This window comes from Moschus berezovskii, chromosome 6, assembly GCF_049115385.1.
Source record: "Moschus berezovskii isolate FMDL1 chromosome 6, NW_MosBer_1.0, whole genome shotgun sequence".
Lineage (NCBI taxonomy): Eukaryota > Metazoa > Chordata > Mammalia > Artiodactyla > Moschidae > Moschus > Moschus berezovskii.
The window spans coordinates 34,397,416-34,411,482 of record NC_142465.1 but is presented as its reverse complement, the minus strand read 5'-3'; the positions used below and the strand labels follow the sequence as shown (position 1 = coordinate 34,411,482).

The following is a 14,067-nucleotide window of genomic DNA, read 5'->3' as shown; positions in this document are numbered from 1 at the left end:
TCTAAACAGGTTCTCCTTGCCCAGGCTTCTGCAGTCACCTCCCCCAAGCATGGCAGCTTGGCCCAGCCTCCTTTCTGTCCCTGTGGCTTGCTGCTGCTTAGTCACATCAGTTGTGTCCAATTCTGTGCGACCCTATGGACTGCAGCCTGCCAGGGTCCTCTGTCCATGGGCTTCTCTAGGCAAGAATACTAGAGTGGGGTTGCCATGCCCTTCTCCAGGGGATCTTCCCCACCCAGGGACTGAACCTACGTCTCCTGCATGGCAGGCAGATTCTTTACTGCTGAGCCACCAGGGAAGCCCCCCTGTGGCTTGCTGCTGCTGCTAAGTCGCTTCAGTCATGTCCAACTCTGTGTGACCCCATAGACGGCAGCCGTCCCTGGGATTCTCCAGGCAAGAACACTGGATTGGGTTGCCATTTCCTTCTCCACCCGCTGTGGCTTAGGTCAGCCTAAATGGCCATTATAGCCCCTATGCTCAGAAAAAGGAGACAGAGTCAGGTCTGGTATTTCAAGCCTTTGTTGAGAGAAGGAAGGTTTAGGGTTTATGTACAAGAGAGAAGGAAGTGGTACATGTACAAAAAGGACTGGGCCCCTGTGTTCCCTTCAGGGACTGAGAAGAAACACAGGGGGTGGAGAAAACAGCTGAGACCACCAAGACCCTGCCAGCAAAACCTAGCTGGGGAGACGTGAGGCTGCTGCTGGCACAGCCTTTCTCTTGCTGTCTCCAGGTTGGGGAAGAGGAAATGAGCCCTCTGCTCACATTGGCAAGGACAGAGTCAGCCTTGACTGCAAAGGGCCATGGGCAGGAAGCATGGGATTGCTCCTCTCCCCTCATCACTAGGGCACAGCTGGGCGGACCCAGGCTTAGGAGAGCCCTTGCTCCTGGTAGAAGGTGATCTGAGGCTGGCAGGGTCCAGGGCCTTCTAAGCTTGGACACTCCTAGATCACAGCTGACCACTGGGATTCAAAAAGTAAGGGGAAAAAAGAAGGGATAATTGCTTTCTCCTCTCCTCCCTCTGGCTCTAGTGACGGCAGGCCTAGGTGCCCATGGCCTAGCTTAAAGCTGGAAATGGTTTTTCTAGCCCTGAGCTGGCTCTTGAGGAAATGAAGTTGAAGACCTTGGGAGCAAAGTGCAGTACTGGAGGCACCAGGGAAGTGCCAGGCCCTGAAAGACCTAGTGCCCACAGAGGCGGCAGGCAAGCCGGGGCGGGCTGAGAGTGGCAGAGCCCTCTGCCGGGCCCTGGGCCACATCCAGGGCTTCGGGTGCACTGGCTGGACCTGCAGGGCTCTGAGGGTTGAAGTGCTTCTGCTTCCAGGAGGGTCTCAGTGGGGGCCTGGAGCCCGAGGGGGGCCGGCGGGCGGTGCAGCACTCCTGGCTGGATGGCGAACAACGAGGGGCTGGTGGTGGAGGCCTGTGGGGAAGACAAGAGGCCTGTGAACAGGCAGGGAGGCTGGGCCAGGCCCACCTCCTGTAGGCCCAGCCCCACAGGCAGGTCTAGCGAAGAGCCAGCGTGAGGCGAATGAGTGAGATTAAAAGAGGCTGGAGTGGACAGTCAGGGTGGACTCTGCATGTTCAGAGGAACAGGAGGGGGTACTAGAGGTCACTAGGGAATGGCAGAAACAAGGTGGACTCAGCAAGAGCTAGAAGCTGGGAAGAGACCCCAGGCAGATTGGATATCAGGGAACAGGTCAAGGATCATCTGATGTCCCTGGGCAGAAGCCACTGCCAGAGCTCATTTGAGGAGGCAAGGACAACGGACACCCAGGCCCAGGACTGGAGCTGCTCAGCTTCAGTGATCAGAGGCAGCGCCTGGCCCTGCCCATTTGGGCAGCTCCTTACCCCTTGGGTCTTAGTAGAAGCCAGGACAGCATTAGTGGGAGAGCACCACTTCCCTGAGGGTACATGCAGGGGATCAGTCACGCTTCTCAGAGCATGGGGCATGCAAGGGAAGAAGTATGTGTCCCCCGTCACCACAAGGCTGCCAGAGGACGGTTCCAAATCATGCAGAAGAGGAGGTGCCTGTGGGTCCCAGCAGGAGTGCTGGGAGGCGGGCATGCAGAGGGCAGCTGTGGTGCCCAGTACCTGTCAAGGGCCCCAGCCTTGGGGGTTAACAGTTTGACTCATCATGGTGGGCTGCATCACAGAAGAAGCGTGAGCCCCGCTTGGCAGTACGGGCCGTGAAAGGGACACTCTTCAGCACTGTGGCCCAGGAGAGAGACACAGTGGTCAGGCCCCATGGGGGTGGGGTGGGAGGAGGCCCAAAGGGCTATGGGAGGGGTCTGGGAGCCACCCAGTGGCCAGGCGCCAGGGAGGGCAAAGGGCCCACCTGTGATGATGTCCTCAATGGTACCATCCTTCCCCTCGTAGACAGGCCGGTGCTCCTTGGCTTGGCGCCGCCTCAACTCTGCAATCAGCTCCTGCTGTTGCCACTTGTTCCGCTGAGATGGGGTCTAGGGCCGAGCATTTGAAAGGGAAGGGAGTCAGCACTAACCCTCCACGGGGCTGGTTCCTGCCGCAAGATGCACTCAGACCCTGGAGTGCCCTGGACTGTGCTCACCAGCACCCCCGCTATGGCCTGGGAGTCCCCTCTCGGAGCCCCTCTCCCCATCCTGTGGACTCCAGCATCAGGCCCTCTGGGGGGTTTTTGGGCTCCAGTTCTGCATCTCCTCTCCAGCTCTCTGCTCCACCCTCGCCCTAAGCCTTTGCTCTGTTCTCCAGGCCTCAGCTCTTGGTCCCACCCACCTTGGCATCCAGTTTCTTGGCTTCCTGAGCCAGCTGCTTCTCCCGCATTACCTCCTCCTGCTTCTTGCGGGCTTCATTCTCTTGTTCTGCTTCCTAAGAACCATGAAAGATGGGGTGTGTGTGCGTGTGCGCGCGCGCTGGGGCTCACACACGCTATGAGGGGAGGAGCTGACACAGGGTGGAGAGTGGGTGTCAGTGGGACCAGCAACCCCAGGTGGCCACCCTCTGGAGGGGTACTTCCTGCCCCAAACAATGACAGGAAGGGCCTGGGCCCCCACCCTGCCCACCAGTTCACAGCTAAGAGGCCTGTGGCCAGCTTCCATTGATCCCTCCCAGGACTCAGAGGAGGAGATGAAAAAGGCCCAGACGTGAAGCCCAGCCCTCTCTCCCCCTACCCCATTTCCCTGAGCCAGACTCCTCTTTAAAAACCTCTCTTCTACTCACCTTGTAAGAACGAATGAATCGGACAAACACTGGGAAGAACACAGAAGGAGGTGTGGTCTTGGGACTCTCACCAAAGTAGCGTACTACCGCATTGTAGGCTTCCTGGGGAAGGGGTGGGCAGAAGGGGTCAGCCCGGTCGGGAAGGGGAAACCCAGCTCCCACCAGGGACCAGCCAGGTTCAAGGAGAGGCAACAGCAGCCCCCACAGCCCCGGTGGGAGAGAAAAGAACAAGGGGCTCCCAGAGCCCCCTGGAGTGCATGTCTCCAGGAGCAGCTGCCTGCCACCCACAGTGCAACCCCCTGCCCCCCAGTCAGCCAGCCAGCTGCTTGATGAAAATTCTCTGAGCCAAGAACCGGAACCACGCCCACCAGAGAGGCATGGCGCCTTGGCTCGGCTGCTTCCACCCGCCTCCATCCTGTGCTCACCTCGGCTGTCTTGGCGTCACGCTGGAGCTTGTCCAGTTTGCCTTCGTTGGTGCTAAGGAAGTTGCGCAGGACGCTGTTGTCATGTATGCTGCATTCCCGCCGGATCAGCTCCATGCCCCGGCCCAGCTCCTTCACGTCCAGCAGCACGTTCTCCAGGGACACTGTGGTCATCAGAGCCCAGGCTGAGGACTACAGCCCTCCCTGCAGCGGGGACCAGCTTGGTTCCTCATGCCCTGCTTCCAGAGCTCCCACATGGATGGAGAGGGGCACACCAAGCTAGCCAGGCTCTTACAGGGGCAAGGAGAAGGAGTGGAGGCTGTGGGCTCGTGACCCTCAAGATAGCCAAGGAAGGTGAGTTGGAAACTGCTGGGCTCCAACACAGCTGCCCCAGGCCTGCCCCGGTTTCATGAGGGGGACAAAAATAACAGTGCCCCGATGTCTGTGGGGGGCTTCACACACATCACAGAGACATGCCGGCTCCAGGGCCAGCCTGCGGGGGCAAAGAGCCATGGCTGCCTTTCTCTACCAGCTCCCATGGCACCCGGGTGGGCTGGGCTGGGTGGGGCGAGGGTCCTGTTGGAAAGCTCTCCCTGGGGGTGGCCCCTGCCCCTGGCACCAGTGGAAAGCTTTGAAGTGTCAGAAAAAAAAAGCCAGAAAGAAAGGCACCCAAGTGTTCTTCTCCTCATAGCTTCTGGGGATTGTCCTAGGCTGGACATGAGGGCGGGCTTGCCGGGCCAGACTCTCACCTGCAGCGGCTTTCTCCACAAAGTGCAGCTCATGCCAAAAGTTAGCCAGGTCTGGGTACTTCTCCTTCACCGTAAGGGCAATGAAATGAAGCAGGGTCATCTTCCTGTCGGTGGACTTGGTGTCCAGCAGCTGGTCGAGGGGGGCAAAGGGCAACGCAACAGGTCTGAACACCTGGGCTCCACAGATGCCGCCCCTCAAGCTCCCTGGCTCCATGTCGCCCCTACCCTCTTACCAGATCCAGGCTCTGGAGCTTGAAGCCATACACAGCTCCCCGCTTGCTGCTGTTCATGTAGTTCCCCAGCGCAAGTATGATCTGTCCAGAGGTGCACCAGAGGAACTCAGGGCAGGCCCTCCTCTCTGTACAGCTCCAGCCCCACCCAGGACCTGGGGACTACCCGCACCCACATCCACAACCTCCCCCACCTCCAACATCTGCTTCAGCTTCTGGGAGGACTTGACAGAGGCAGAGGCGGCAATGATAGCGTTGAGTTGCTGGAAGGAAAGAGGAAGAACTAAGTAACCCCACGCCAGGGCGGGATGGCGTCAGAGCAGGGCCAGCAGGGGAGGGGGCCAGCAGGTCAGGAATGGCGGAGGGGTGGGGGGCGCCGAGGACCACCGGGATTCGGGGAGAGCCGTACCGGCGTGAGCATCTGCAGGTTGTCCTGGAAGTTGCCCAGGAAGGCCATGCCAGCCATTCGCTGGGTCAGCCGCTCCACCTTGCTGAAGAGCAGCATGAAGCGGTCCTCGGCGGTCAGCTCCTCCAGCGGCTGCCGCTCCCGCTCGTACTGCCGCAGCAGCTTCACCTCCGCCTCCGTGGGCAGGAAGCGCATCAGGCACTCCACGAAGTCGACGGGCAGTGTCTGGAGGTCAAACCTGTGTAGGAGGGAGGAACCACCTCGGTCTTGCCTTTGCCCACAGTATCTGTCATCCCTTCATTATCCAGTTCCTGCAAGGACGGAGGGCGGGGTCTTGAGCTGCACACAGCCAGAGGCAGAGGACTCTCTGCCTCACCTCCAGTAACTCCACTACTGATGGTACTCGGCACCAGTAAAAGCTCTAGGGGCACAGTCCATCCTTGTTTAAGAACCCTTCAGTGTCTTCCCTCTGCAGCTAAGAAGTTTTAACTCCCAGATGTGGCTTAGGAGGCCCAGCCTGCAAGACTTCTGCTTGCCTTTCTGCTCTGTCTCTTTGGCTCCCCTCCTTACACTAAAGCCAGAGTCAATTTTCAGTATCAAGGGCACCATGCCTCTCCCTCCAGGCCCCAACCTGTACTTCATATACATATACATCCTTCAGGTCGCAAGTGAGACATCGCCTCCTCTAGGAAGCCTTCCCTGATCACCAAGCTCAGCTACCTGGCCCTCGCTGTTCTCCCAAAGCCTCCTGTACCTCCATCATCTTGGTGCTCGACTCCCCTGCACCTCATACAGTGTCTGGCACACAGCACAGATGCAGTAAGTTCTGGCCAAGCCACTGGATGACTGAGGGAGTTCTGTCGATATCCTGGAATCCAGGGAAGGCTGGGGTCCCAGGTGGAAATCCTAAGTGGGTTACCAACAGCTGGGGGCTGGGGAAAGTTCAGTGGGAGCCTCACGTGTGGATGGCCCTGCAGATCTCCTCAGCTGAGCGGCCAGCCTTGCGTAGGGTGATGGCCAGGTTCTTGGCACGATTGGCTTCCAACAGGGTCACCTTGCTGGCAGCCTTTTGTGCTGTCTTGTTCTTGGAGCAGATGAGATCGAGGGCAGGGCCCTGGGCTTTTGTCTTGAACAGTTCTTCGAACTTGTCCAGGTCCAGGTCCTGGCAGGAGTCATGACAGGGAAAGTGCTATGGTCTCACCCTACAGGAGGAGAGCCCCTGGCAGCACACCAGCACTGGCTCAGCTCTAGGACCCCAAGGACTGAGTCCGGGGGCTCCTCCAAGGCCAGGAGATCTAGCCTGAAGGACAACCTAGTCCCTAGCCCCCAACCCCATCCCTCAGGGACTCCAGGCCCTGCTACCTCCAAGATCTTCTCATCATCAAGTTCGCTGAAGACAGTGCCGCTGATCTGATTGGGTTTTAGGGCTGTCCAGTTGAAGACGGGCAGCCGGAATTTGGTCTTGATAGGTTTCTTAATGCGAATGGCTAATTTAGAAGGAGGATCAGTGAGACAGGAGCCAAGGACACACTCCCTCGGTCCCACTAGCTCTGCCCAGAGCCCTCAGGACACTCACCTGACAGGCCCACTGTCAACACCACAGAGGGGGCAGCGCCAGGGAGAGGTGGGGCTGGAGGACACTTGTCTGGGGGAAGAAGAAATGGCACAGTGACTCAAGGGCCAAGAGACCCCTCTGCTCGCCTACCTGTCCTTAAAGACTTTCAGGGGAGCAGGCTGCATGAACTCCTTGCCCAAGCGGCTCCCAGGGGTTCTGACTCTGACTCCCAGGGGTCCCGGGGTGGTGGTGCTGGTCTCTGACCCGCTCTTTCCTGCTTTAGTCTAAGCCCTCTCCTTGAATGTCTTCAGAGGAATCAGAAGCAGCATCTTTATGCTCCTTAAAACAGACCCACACCTGCTCTTAGAATCCCTTCCCTAGTAACCTGAGCATCTGTCAGATTCCAACCCTCCCTCAGCCCCTCCCATCTGACTTTACATCCTTCCAGCACATCCCTGTGGCCCCACAATAAGGTTGCACCTCTTAGCTTTTACCGGGTAAGGGGCCTGCTTACCTGGTAACGGGGGAGGAGGCGGGGGCAAGGGAGGAGCTGGCGGTGGAGGCAGAGGTAGGGCCTCCTCAGGGGGTGGGGCCAGAGCGAGGAGGTCCAGGTCAGAGTGGGGCATGCCCTCATTCAGCTCCGCAGAGCCCACCCGGGCCAGAGCCTCGCTGCCCACGGACTCCAGGCCCCGGGCACTGGGCTCCAAGTGGCACCGGCGCTGGAAAGCCTCCTCTTTCTCTTTAATGAGCCGCCGCAGGGTGTGTACCTGGTGGCTTGTGTTCTCGTAAGTCTCCTATTGGGCAGAGGGTACTATTAGGAAAAGAGCACCTGAAGGCCTCTGGGAGCGAGGCTTCCTGCACAGGGGTCTCCAGGAGGGTGCTCAGAGGCAAAGAGCAGCAGAAACCCAGGTGGGGACTGGGGGGAGCTGGGATGCAACGTAACAAGAGGCGAGTGGGAGAGTCGACCACCTGGCTGGCACCCTGCATGCTCCAGTCCAGTTTCACTGGTCCCTCGAGACCTGGGTAGAAGGCTGCCTTGTGAGATGCTCCTGGACCCACCAGCAGCCTGCTATGGCTGCTCTCAGCCCTTGGTGCCTCAGGCCTGCTCTCGTTCCATCTGCTTTGTACAACTGCTCAACTGGAAGCCCCCTACGGACGAGGCCCTGCCTCAGCCACCTGTGTCCTCCATACTCCCGACAGAGCACTTCAGACTCTTAGCAGGGGCTTGGCGGATATGTGCTGGGCTCAACAGAGCTGGCATAACTGTATTCCTGTGGGAGAACAGGTAGGTTGGGGCATGATTTTGCAACTACAAAAGTTCAATGAGGGACAGAAAAGACACTGAAATATAAGGAGGCCTTGCCCTCCAGTATGGGATGCCGGTGGAAACCCTAACAAACAGCCCCAAGGAGCTGGGCTGGGGAAGCACGTGGAGGTGCAGGCGAGGGAGAATCAAAGGGACGGGCTGGAGGAGGAGGCGGGGACTCCAGAGGGGTCTCCAGCCTTCTGCGTGTGCATCTGGCCCACTCTGGCTCCGGCTTCCCTCTCCAGCTAGATCCTGGGGTGAAATCATCAGCCCACCCTCAGTGGAGTGCTCCAAGGGTGAATCAAGATCTGGATTCTTGAGGACTTGACATGACTCAGGGATGGAAAGCAAAATCCCCTGGCCCCAGAGCCCAGGGGCCCCTTTCCCAGGTAACCTGGTACCTTGATGCTCTCGAGTTCCTTCTCCCGCTGCAGCAGCTGCTTCTCTAGCTCCGCCACACGCATCATGTTTTCATTCTCTAGGTCCAGAAGTTTCTCTGTGAGCTGCAGGATGAGAAGGGCAGATCTGGGGGCCAGTCCAAAAGCCTGGCCACTCAGCAGAGTCTAGGCCCAAGTGACCAACCCGGGTCCAACCCCTCCACCCAGGGCTCCAAAGGCATCCTGGCCCAGTGGCTTCCCTGTGGACTCCTGTGGGCCTGGGATCTGAGGCCGTGGGAAACAGTACTGGGCAAATGGCTACACCCAACTCTCTGGAGCCCAAGGCCACCTCACATCCAGTCCAGAGGTCTCTAGTGGTGTGTTCACTCCACTGTGGACGGCCCAGTGCCTCAGCCAAATCATGCGCTGGAGAGCCCTGCTGGATTCTGAGGCTTCCCGGGGGCTCAGTCGGGAGGTAGGTAGGTCAGCTCGGGATTCCTGGGACTCAGATGTCCCCACTCCCTCCCCACCCTCAACAGCGGTCCTGGCAGCAACGGAGGACCACGTACATGGGACACATGCTCCTCCAGCTCTTCCACCTTCTCCAGGGCCACATTCTTGGTCTCAGCATCCTCCAACAAACCCCCCACGTCGAACACGTTGTCCAGGTACGCCTGGATCTGCACCTGCAGCTTCTCGCTCTCTGTGTGCCGTGACTTCTGGGGAAAAGCAGACAGAGTAGTAGTGGGGGGAGCCTCCTCATCCCCTCCACAACCCCTTCCCAGAGCTAGGACCCGGGGAGCTCCTCCTGCAGCAGTGTCAGATTCTTGGCCCTGGGGCTGACTGACTGAGCCCTCTGCGGGAAGGCCTGAGTCCCAGGCCAGAGAAGACAGGTGGGGTGCCAGGGGCGTCCATGACTAGGCTCTTAGAAAAGAAACACCCACTGTGATACAGCTAAGCTGGTCCCCTGTCCCGAAGCGCCTCCCACTGTGAGGACTGCGGCCCGCTCACCTGCAGGAACTCCTCCAGCCCCAGCTTTGTGAACTCATACTGCAGGTGGACCCGGAAGTTCATGTCCTCCACGGAGTGCACCACGATGTTGATGAACTGCATGCAGGCCACCTGGGGGAGGGGCAGCCCCGAGGGTCAGAGAGCGCCGAGACAGACGCAGGCGGCTGGCAGAACCAGCATCATCGGGGGTAATCAAAAGGAGTGAGTAAATAGGTAAGTCTTCGGGGAACAATAGCAATAAGAGTATTTTAACTTAAGTCAAACAATATTCAGTGTGTGAAGACAAGTAAACTATATGAGAAATGGGTATAAATGAAGATCCGTGCTCTGATTTCCTTTGCACATCAGCAGTTTTGTTTTTTTTAACTTACTTCTATTTTTATTTTTTGGCCACATCACCTGGCATGTGGGATCTTAGTTCCCCGATCGAACCTGTGCCCCCTGCAGTGGAAGTGCAGAATCTTAACCACTGGATCACCAGGGAACTCACTCAGCAGATATTTCTTGAGACCACCCTACTAGCCGAACACCTTCAACTGAAGAGAAGTGGAGCCAGAGGAAAAGCTGGGGGAAAGGAAAGCAGCTCAGGAAGGATCCAAATCAGGGACGGTAAGGCCACAAAAAGCGGGAAAGGAACCAGACCCAAGACAGAAAAGTGACCTTGTCCTGAAGTTTCCTATGGGGTGAGTGGACAAGCAGCAGTTACTGAGCAGAGAGCCACTTGAGGTTCTACATCGAACACCAAAGCACACTGTCGGCCTGGCCCAGCTCTCAAGGAGTAGGTGGCCCTGCCGGGCAAGCACCCGACCCAGCCCAGCTCCTCACCATGAAGTCAATGTTGCTGTCCTCATTCCGGAAATATTCCATCAGCTTCTCAAAGCGGTGCAGCTCCTTGCACACCTGAACAAACAGACTTTCTCAGTAACAGGATCTGTCCCCTGCATAACTCTAGCACCCCCCGAGCCCTGGTTCCTAGGAACATTCGGCAAAGAGACTGGTTCTGACCAACTGTAACCACAACTGTTTATGCAACTGGCCACTTGGGACATAACATAAGAAAGCCTGGGACCTGACATCTGCTCTAGGCCTCAGAAGGGGATCAGTAAAGGTGTGACCTTAGTCTGGGGCTCTAGGTGCCTCTGGGGGTAGGCCAAGAAGAAACAAAGGGGTCTGAGGGTGCTGAGTTATTGAAAGGAATGGGGTGGAAGATGGGTGGAGACCAATGCTGAGGCAGGATGCTGAGATCCTAGCAGGGATGCAGGAGAAAGGCCGGGGCTCAGGAAAGCCCCGGAGCTGAGAACGGACCAGAGACTCCGCCGAGCCTCTGGCTTCAAGGAGGAAGAGCCACTTCCTGGCTTGAACAATGGATGCTAGGGAAGAGGTCCAAAGAGGAGGAAGGGGTGGGACCAGCAGCTGCGGCTGGACGTCGAGGAATCCTATGTTCAACCATATGGGGGTTTCAGAGCCAGGCCCCGGGGCTGGGGAATTCCAAGTAGGAGCTCCCTCTCCCTTCACCAACAACAGTCAGCAACCCAGGAGAACCTCTGCTTCTCTTCCCACAACAAGTATAACTGCCTTGGGTACTACCAGTGTGTTCACTGCCTCTGAACCACCCAGAGTGCCTGTTAAAGCACAGATCACCAGGCTTCCCAGGAGTCCAACCATTTACCAGGCTCTTCAGGTATTCTGCACAGTGGGTTAGGGACTATAGCCCTCAGTGAAGGCATCCTTTGCTGGCCAATCAGGGGCATTCCCAACATAAGATCTAGTAAGACTGAAGTTTGGCTTTGGGTTTAAAAAAGCAGGGGGCAGACCAAACTAGCTAAAAGCACTGGGTTGCTAAAATCCCCAGGATGTGTGAGATCACAGGGAAGGGTGCTTACCTATCTGGCTCCCACAGCCTCCCCACCAAACACACACACGCACACACACGTCAATGTAGGACACTGACCTCTTTGAAATTGTCAAAGGCAGCAAGAATGATTTCGTGACCTCCTCGTACCAAACACACAGCTGCCAGGAGCTCTAAGACAAGGGCTTTGGTCCTAAGGGGTGGAGAATAAAAATGAATACCCTCGCCCCTGCCCTGGCCACAACACAGTTCACTTGCACACCTGTGTGTGTCCTTTCGAGAGAACAAAGACAGCCTCCGTGGTGAAGGAGAAGGTGTGGGCTCAGGAGAGAAGGCAGGGGAGGCAAGCTGGCTCCCCTCCCTAAGCTGTGAGGGAAGCAGAACACTCCTCCTCCAACAGAGGGGAGGGGGCCGAATTAAGGCACTGACCTAGGCCATGGGGGCAGGACTTCCAGACAGGGACAAGTGGAGCCCAGATCTCCAGAGCCCTGGGCAGAGAGGGGAGGAAAGGAGAGGAAAGGAACTCACCTTGGATTCTTGTTGTTGAGACTGAGCGCAATCTCATTGACAGCATGAGGGTGGGACATGACCAGGTTGAATCCATACTGCAGCAAGGAGAAAGGACAGGAGGGGAGACGGTGATGCGGGGAAGGCAGACCCCTGACTGTGGCCCCACCCACAAACTCATCCTTTACAAGCTGGGGCCTTCGCGCTCTCCTGGTTGGGAGGCCAGGCGGAAGGGGCAGAACACCCGTGGCCAGTGCTGTTGCCGTACCTGGTAGTTCATGATGGCTCTGAGACAAAGGATGCACACGTGGACGTCATCCTTCTGGCTCACCAGGCGGGAGTTCTTCAGGGCCCTGCGCCCAGGGAGAGTGCTGTACCTGCAGGACAGCGAGTTTCTGGTGAAGGGTCGGGGGCACACAGCATCACCCAGACAGCAGGCTGCCCCTCAGCAGCAGGAGGAAAGGGGGATGCAGGACCTTGCACCAATAGCCCTGAGAGAGAAGGTGGAGGGGGCAGGGTGCTCCACTGTTTTCACCTCCCTGGAGCAGGTCTTTGTCAGTAAATCTCCAGGACCCCAGCCTTAAAACCAGTCCCCAAACCATCCTAAGCCCAGAGCTCCTCCAAACACAATAGGAGGTGTGCAGGCATTCTGAGACCTCAGGATGGGTCTGGGAGACATCCATCTAAGCCCACCTTCCTCCTCCTCCCAGTCACTGCATCTTCTACATGTCCCCTGGGGCAGGGGCATCTTGGCTCCCACCCCACTTCTAGGTCCTAGAAAAGACAGAGAAGACCCCAGAGGCTACAAGAGGGCCGGGACTACCTCTGACTTTGCCCCCAGTGATGTTTCATGGAAAAAAAAGGCAACACAAATGGTATCTGGTCATGCATGACTAGAACGATGAGCAGTGTCAGGGGCAAGACCCAAAGGGGACAAGGAGAAAAGCATGGCTGAGGGAAACCATGGGAAGGGCCACAGGGCCCAAAGGGAAGCCTCCTTCTGTGAAGGAGCTCTGCGAAATCATCCAGTCCATCCACCTGCGTCCGGGCAGGACAGCTCTTCAGCTGCTGCAGACCAATGCACACGCTGCAGCCTTAGAGGAAAAAAGACCTAAGGGAAGAAGTGAGGGAAAGGTGAGCAGCAGCAGGCTGGTGGGGGCTGGTCTCCGGGCAGCTGATGGAGCTGAGTACAGAGCAGAGGGAAACAGATGTGAAGGCAGGTGCTGGACCAGTCAGTGAAGACCAAGGAGCTGGATGAGGACAAGCCCGGCCTGGGGGCCTGGAGGAACGGCAGAGTGAGAGTGAGGAATGGAGGGGCCCCCAGAGCGGGGGGGACGAGAGGGGAGGGCTGGAACCCCAGAGTGGGTGGGCACAGCCGAGGGGGATGTACTTACCCAGGACAGATCGTGGGCAGAGTCAAGGGACAGAGAGGACAGACCAGAGACAGACTGGCAGGCAGAGGGCAAGAGAGCTGAGCCTGGAAGCAAGAGTGAAGGGAGGAGCATGAGCACTCACCGCTGTTACCCAGGCCCTGCACGGATGGGGCGAGGGTGGGAGGCAGGCGGGCAGAGAGAGCGCACACATACCGGAGCACAGACTGGCGCGCAGAGCGAGCAAGGCTGTTGGTGAAGGGGGCTGACAGCACGCTGGGTGGCTGCAGGTCCTCGATAGACCTGCTCCAGGACCGGAGCTTGTCAAACGCACCATCGTCACCACTCTCCAGAGCCTCAAAGTCAAACCTGGAGCAGGAAAGGACACACGTGCACGCACACAGGAGGAAGTCAGTGCCGAGCCCCTGGCGGGCCCACCCCCGCCCGTTAGACCTTGAGGGCCACGAGAAGCAAGGGCAGCCAGAAGAAAAAGCGAAACCGGGCAGCAGAGACCCAGCCCTAGCCAGGAAAGCCACTGGCACAGGTGTGCTGAGCAGGGCAGAGGCAGCACAGGCCATGCCCAGGAGGGGCATCTGAGGACATGGGGATGCTGAGGCAAGTTGCTGCTCCCCACTGGCCAAGCAACTCCAGGAGTCACCTCCCATGGGCCTGAAGGGACTCGGGGGGCTGGCAGTCTTTCTGCACCCCCAGCCATAGATAGGACATCTCAGAGACGCCACGGGTCCCCTTGAGTCGGCCCGAAGAGCAGCAGTGGGGAACTGGGCAAGTGCAGGTACTACTAGGCGGCCAACAGCAGCTGCCGGAGAGGCCTCTCAATGCCCTGAGGGCCCTGGGTGGTTCTGGATTAGGTTCATGAGGGCAGGTCTGAGTGGAGGAGGATGGGGGTCCTGGTGAAGCCAGAATGGGACAGGCCTCTAAGTTCAGGAGGAACTCCACAGTCCCATCCCAGCACTGAGTTTTGATGGCTGGGTTCTCCATGATTCTACTTGAGGTTTCCAGGTTTTCCTGGCTCAGAGGCTCCTTGCGCTGCAGCTTCCCTTGGGGGAGGGCAGAGGTGTGAACTGGGGTCCTTAGT

General features: G+C 58.0%; 1 protein-coding gene across 5 annotated transcripts in view; it reads right to left on the bottom strand.

Annotated features, from left to right (window-relative positions):
• Positions 1–500: 500 nt before the first annotated feature.
• The window catches only part of FMNL3 (formin like 3), a 51,705-nt gene continuing 38,138 nt past the window's right edge, over positions 501–14,067 (bottom strand). Inside the window, exons 6-27 of one of the 5 annotated variants that reach the window (XM_055394072.2) lie at positions 13,188–13,340; positions 11,870–11,978; positions 11,623–11,699; positions 11,194–11,287; positions 10,068–10,142; positions 9,243–9,353; positions 8,801–8,947; positions 8,256–8,357; positions 7,063–7,342; positions 6,570–6,638; positions 6,356–6,480; positions 5,953–6,155; positions 4,997–5,231; positions 4,782–4,850; positions 4,591–4,671; positions 4,358–4,487; positions 3,612–3,772; positions 3,187–3,288; positions 2,743–2,835; positions 2,327–2,450; positions 2,083–2,199; positions 501–1,411 (exon numbers count right to left, since the gene is read on the bottom strand). In XM_055394072.2, the coding sequence (XP_055250047.1) occupies positions 2,108–2,199; positions 2,327–2,450; positions 2,743–2,835; positions 3,187–3,288; positions 3,612–3,772; positions 4,358–4,487; positions 4,591–4,671; positions 4,782–4,850; positions 4,997–5,231; positions 5,953–6,155; positions 6,356–6,480; positions 6,570–6,638; positions 7,063–7,342; positions 8,256–8,357; positions 8,801–8,947; positions 9,243–9,353; positions 10,068–10,142; positions 11,194–11,287; positions 11,623–11,699; positions 11,870–11,978; positions 13,188–13,340 (2,632 nt within the window). In that variant the 3' untranslated portion in view covers positions 501–1,411; positions 2,083–2,107. Of the gene's footprint in view, positions 1,412–2,082; positions 2,200–2,326; positions 2,451–2,742; positions 2,836–3,186; positions 3,289–3,611; positions 3,773–4,357; positions 4,488–4,590; positions 4,672–4,781; positions 4,851–4,996; positions 5,232–5,952; positions 6,156–6,355; positions 6,481–6,569; positions 6,639–7,062; positions 7,343–8,255; positions 8,358–8,800; positions 8,951–9,242; positions 9,354–10,067; positions 10,143–11,193; positions 11,288–11,622; positions 11,700–11,869; positions 11,979–13,187; positions 13,341–14,067 lie in introns of all 5 variants that reach the window. The other 4 variants (XM_055394070.2, XM_055394071.2, XM_055394073.2 and 1 more) reach the window with 4 other exon arrangements.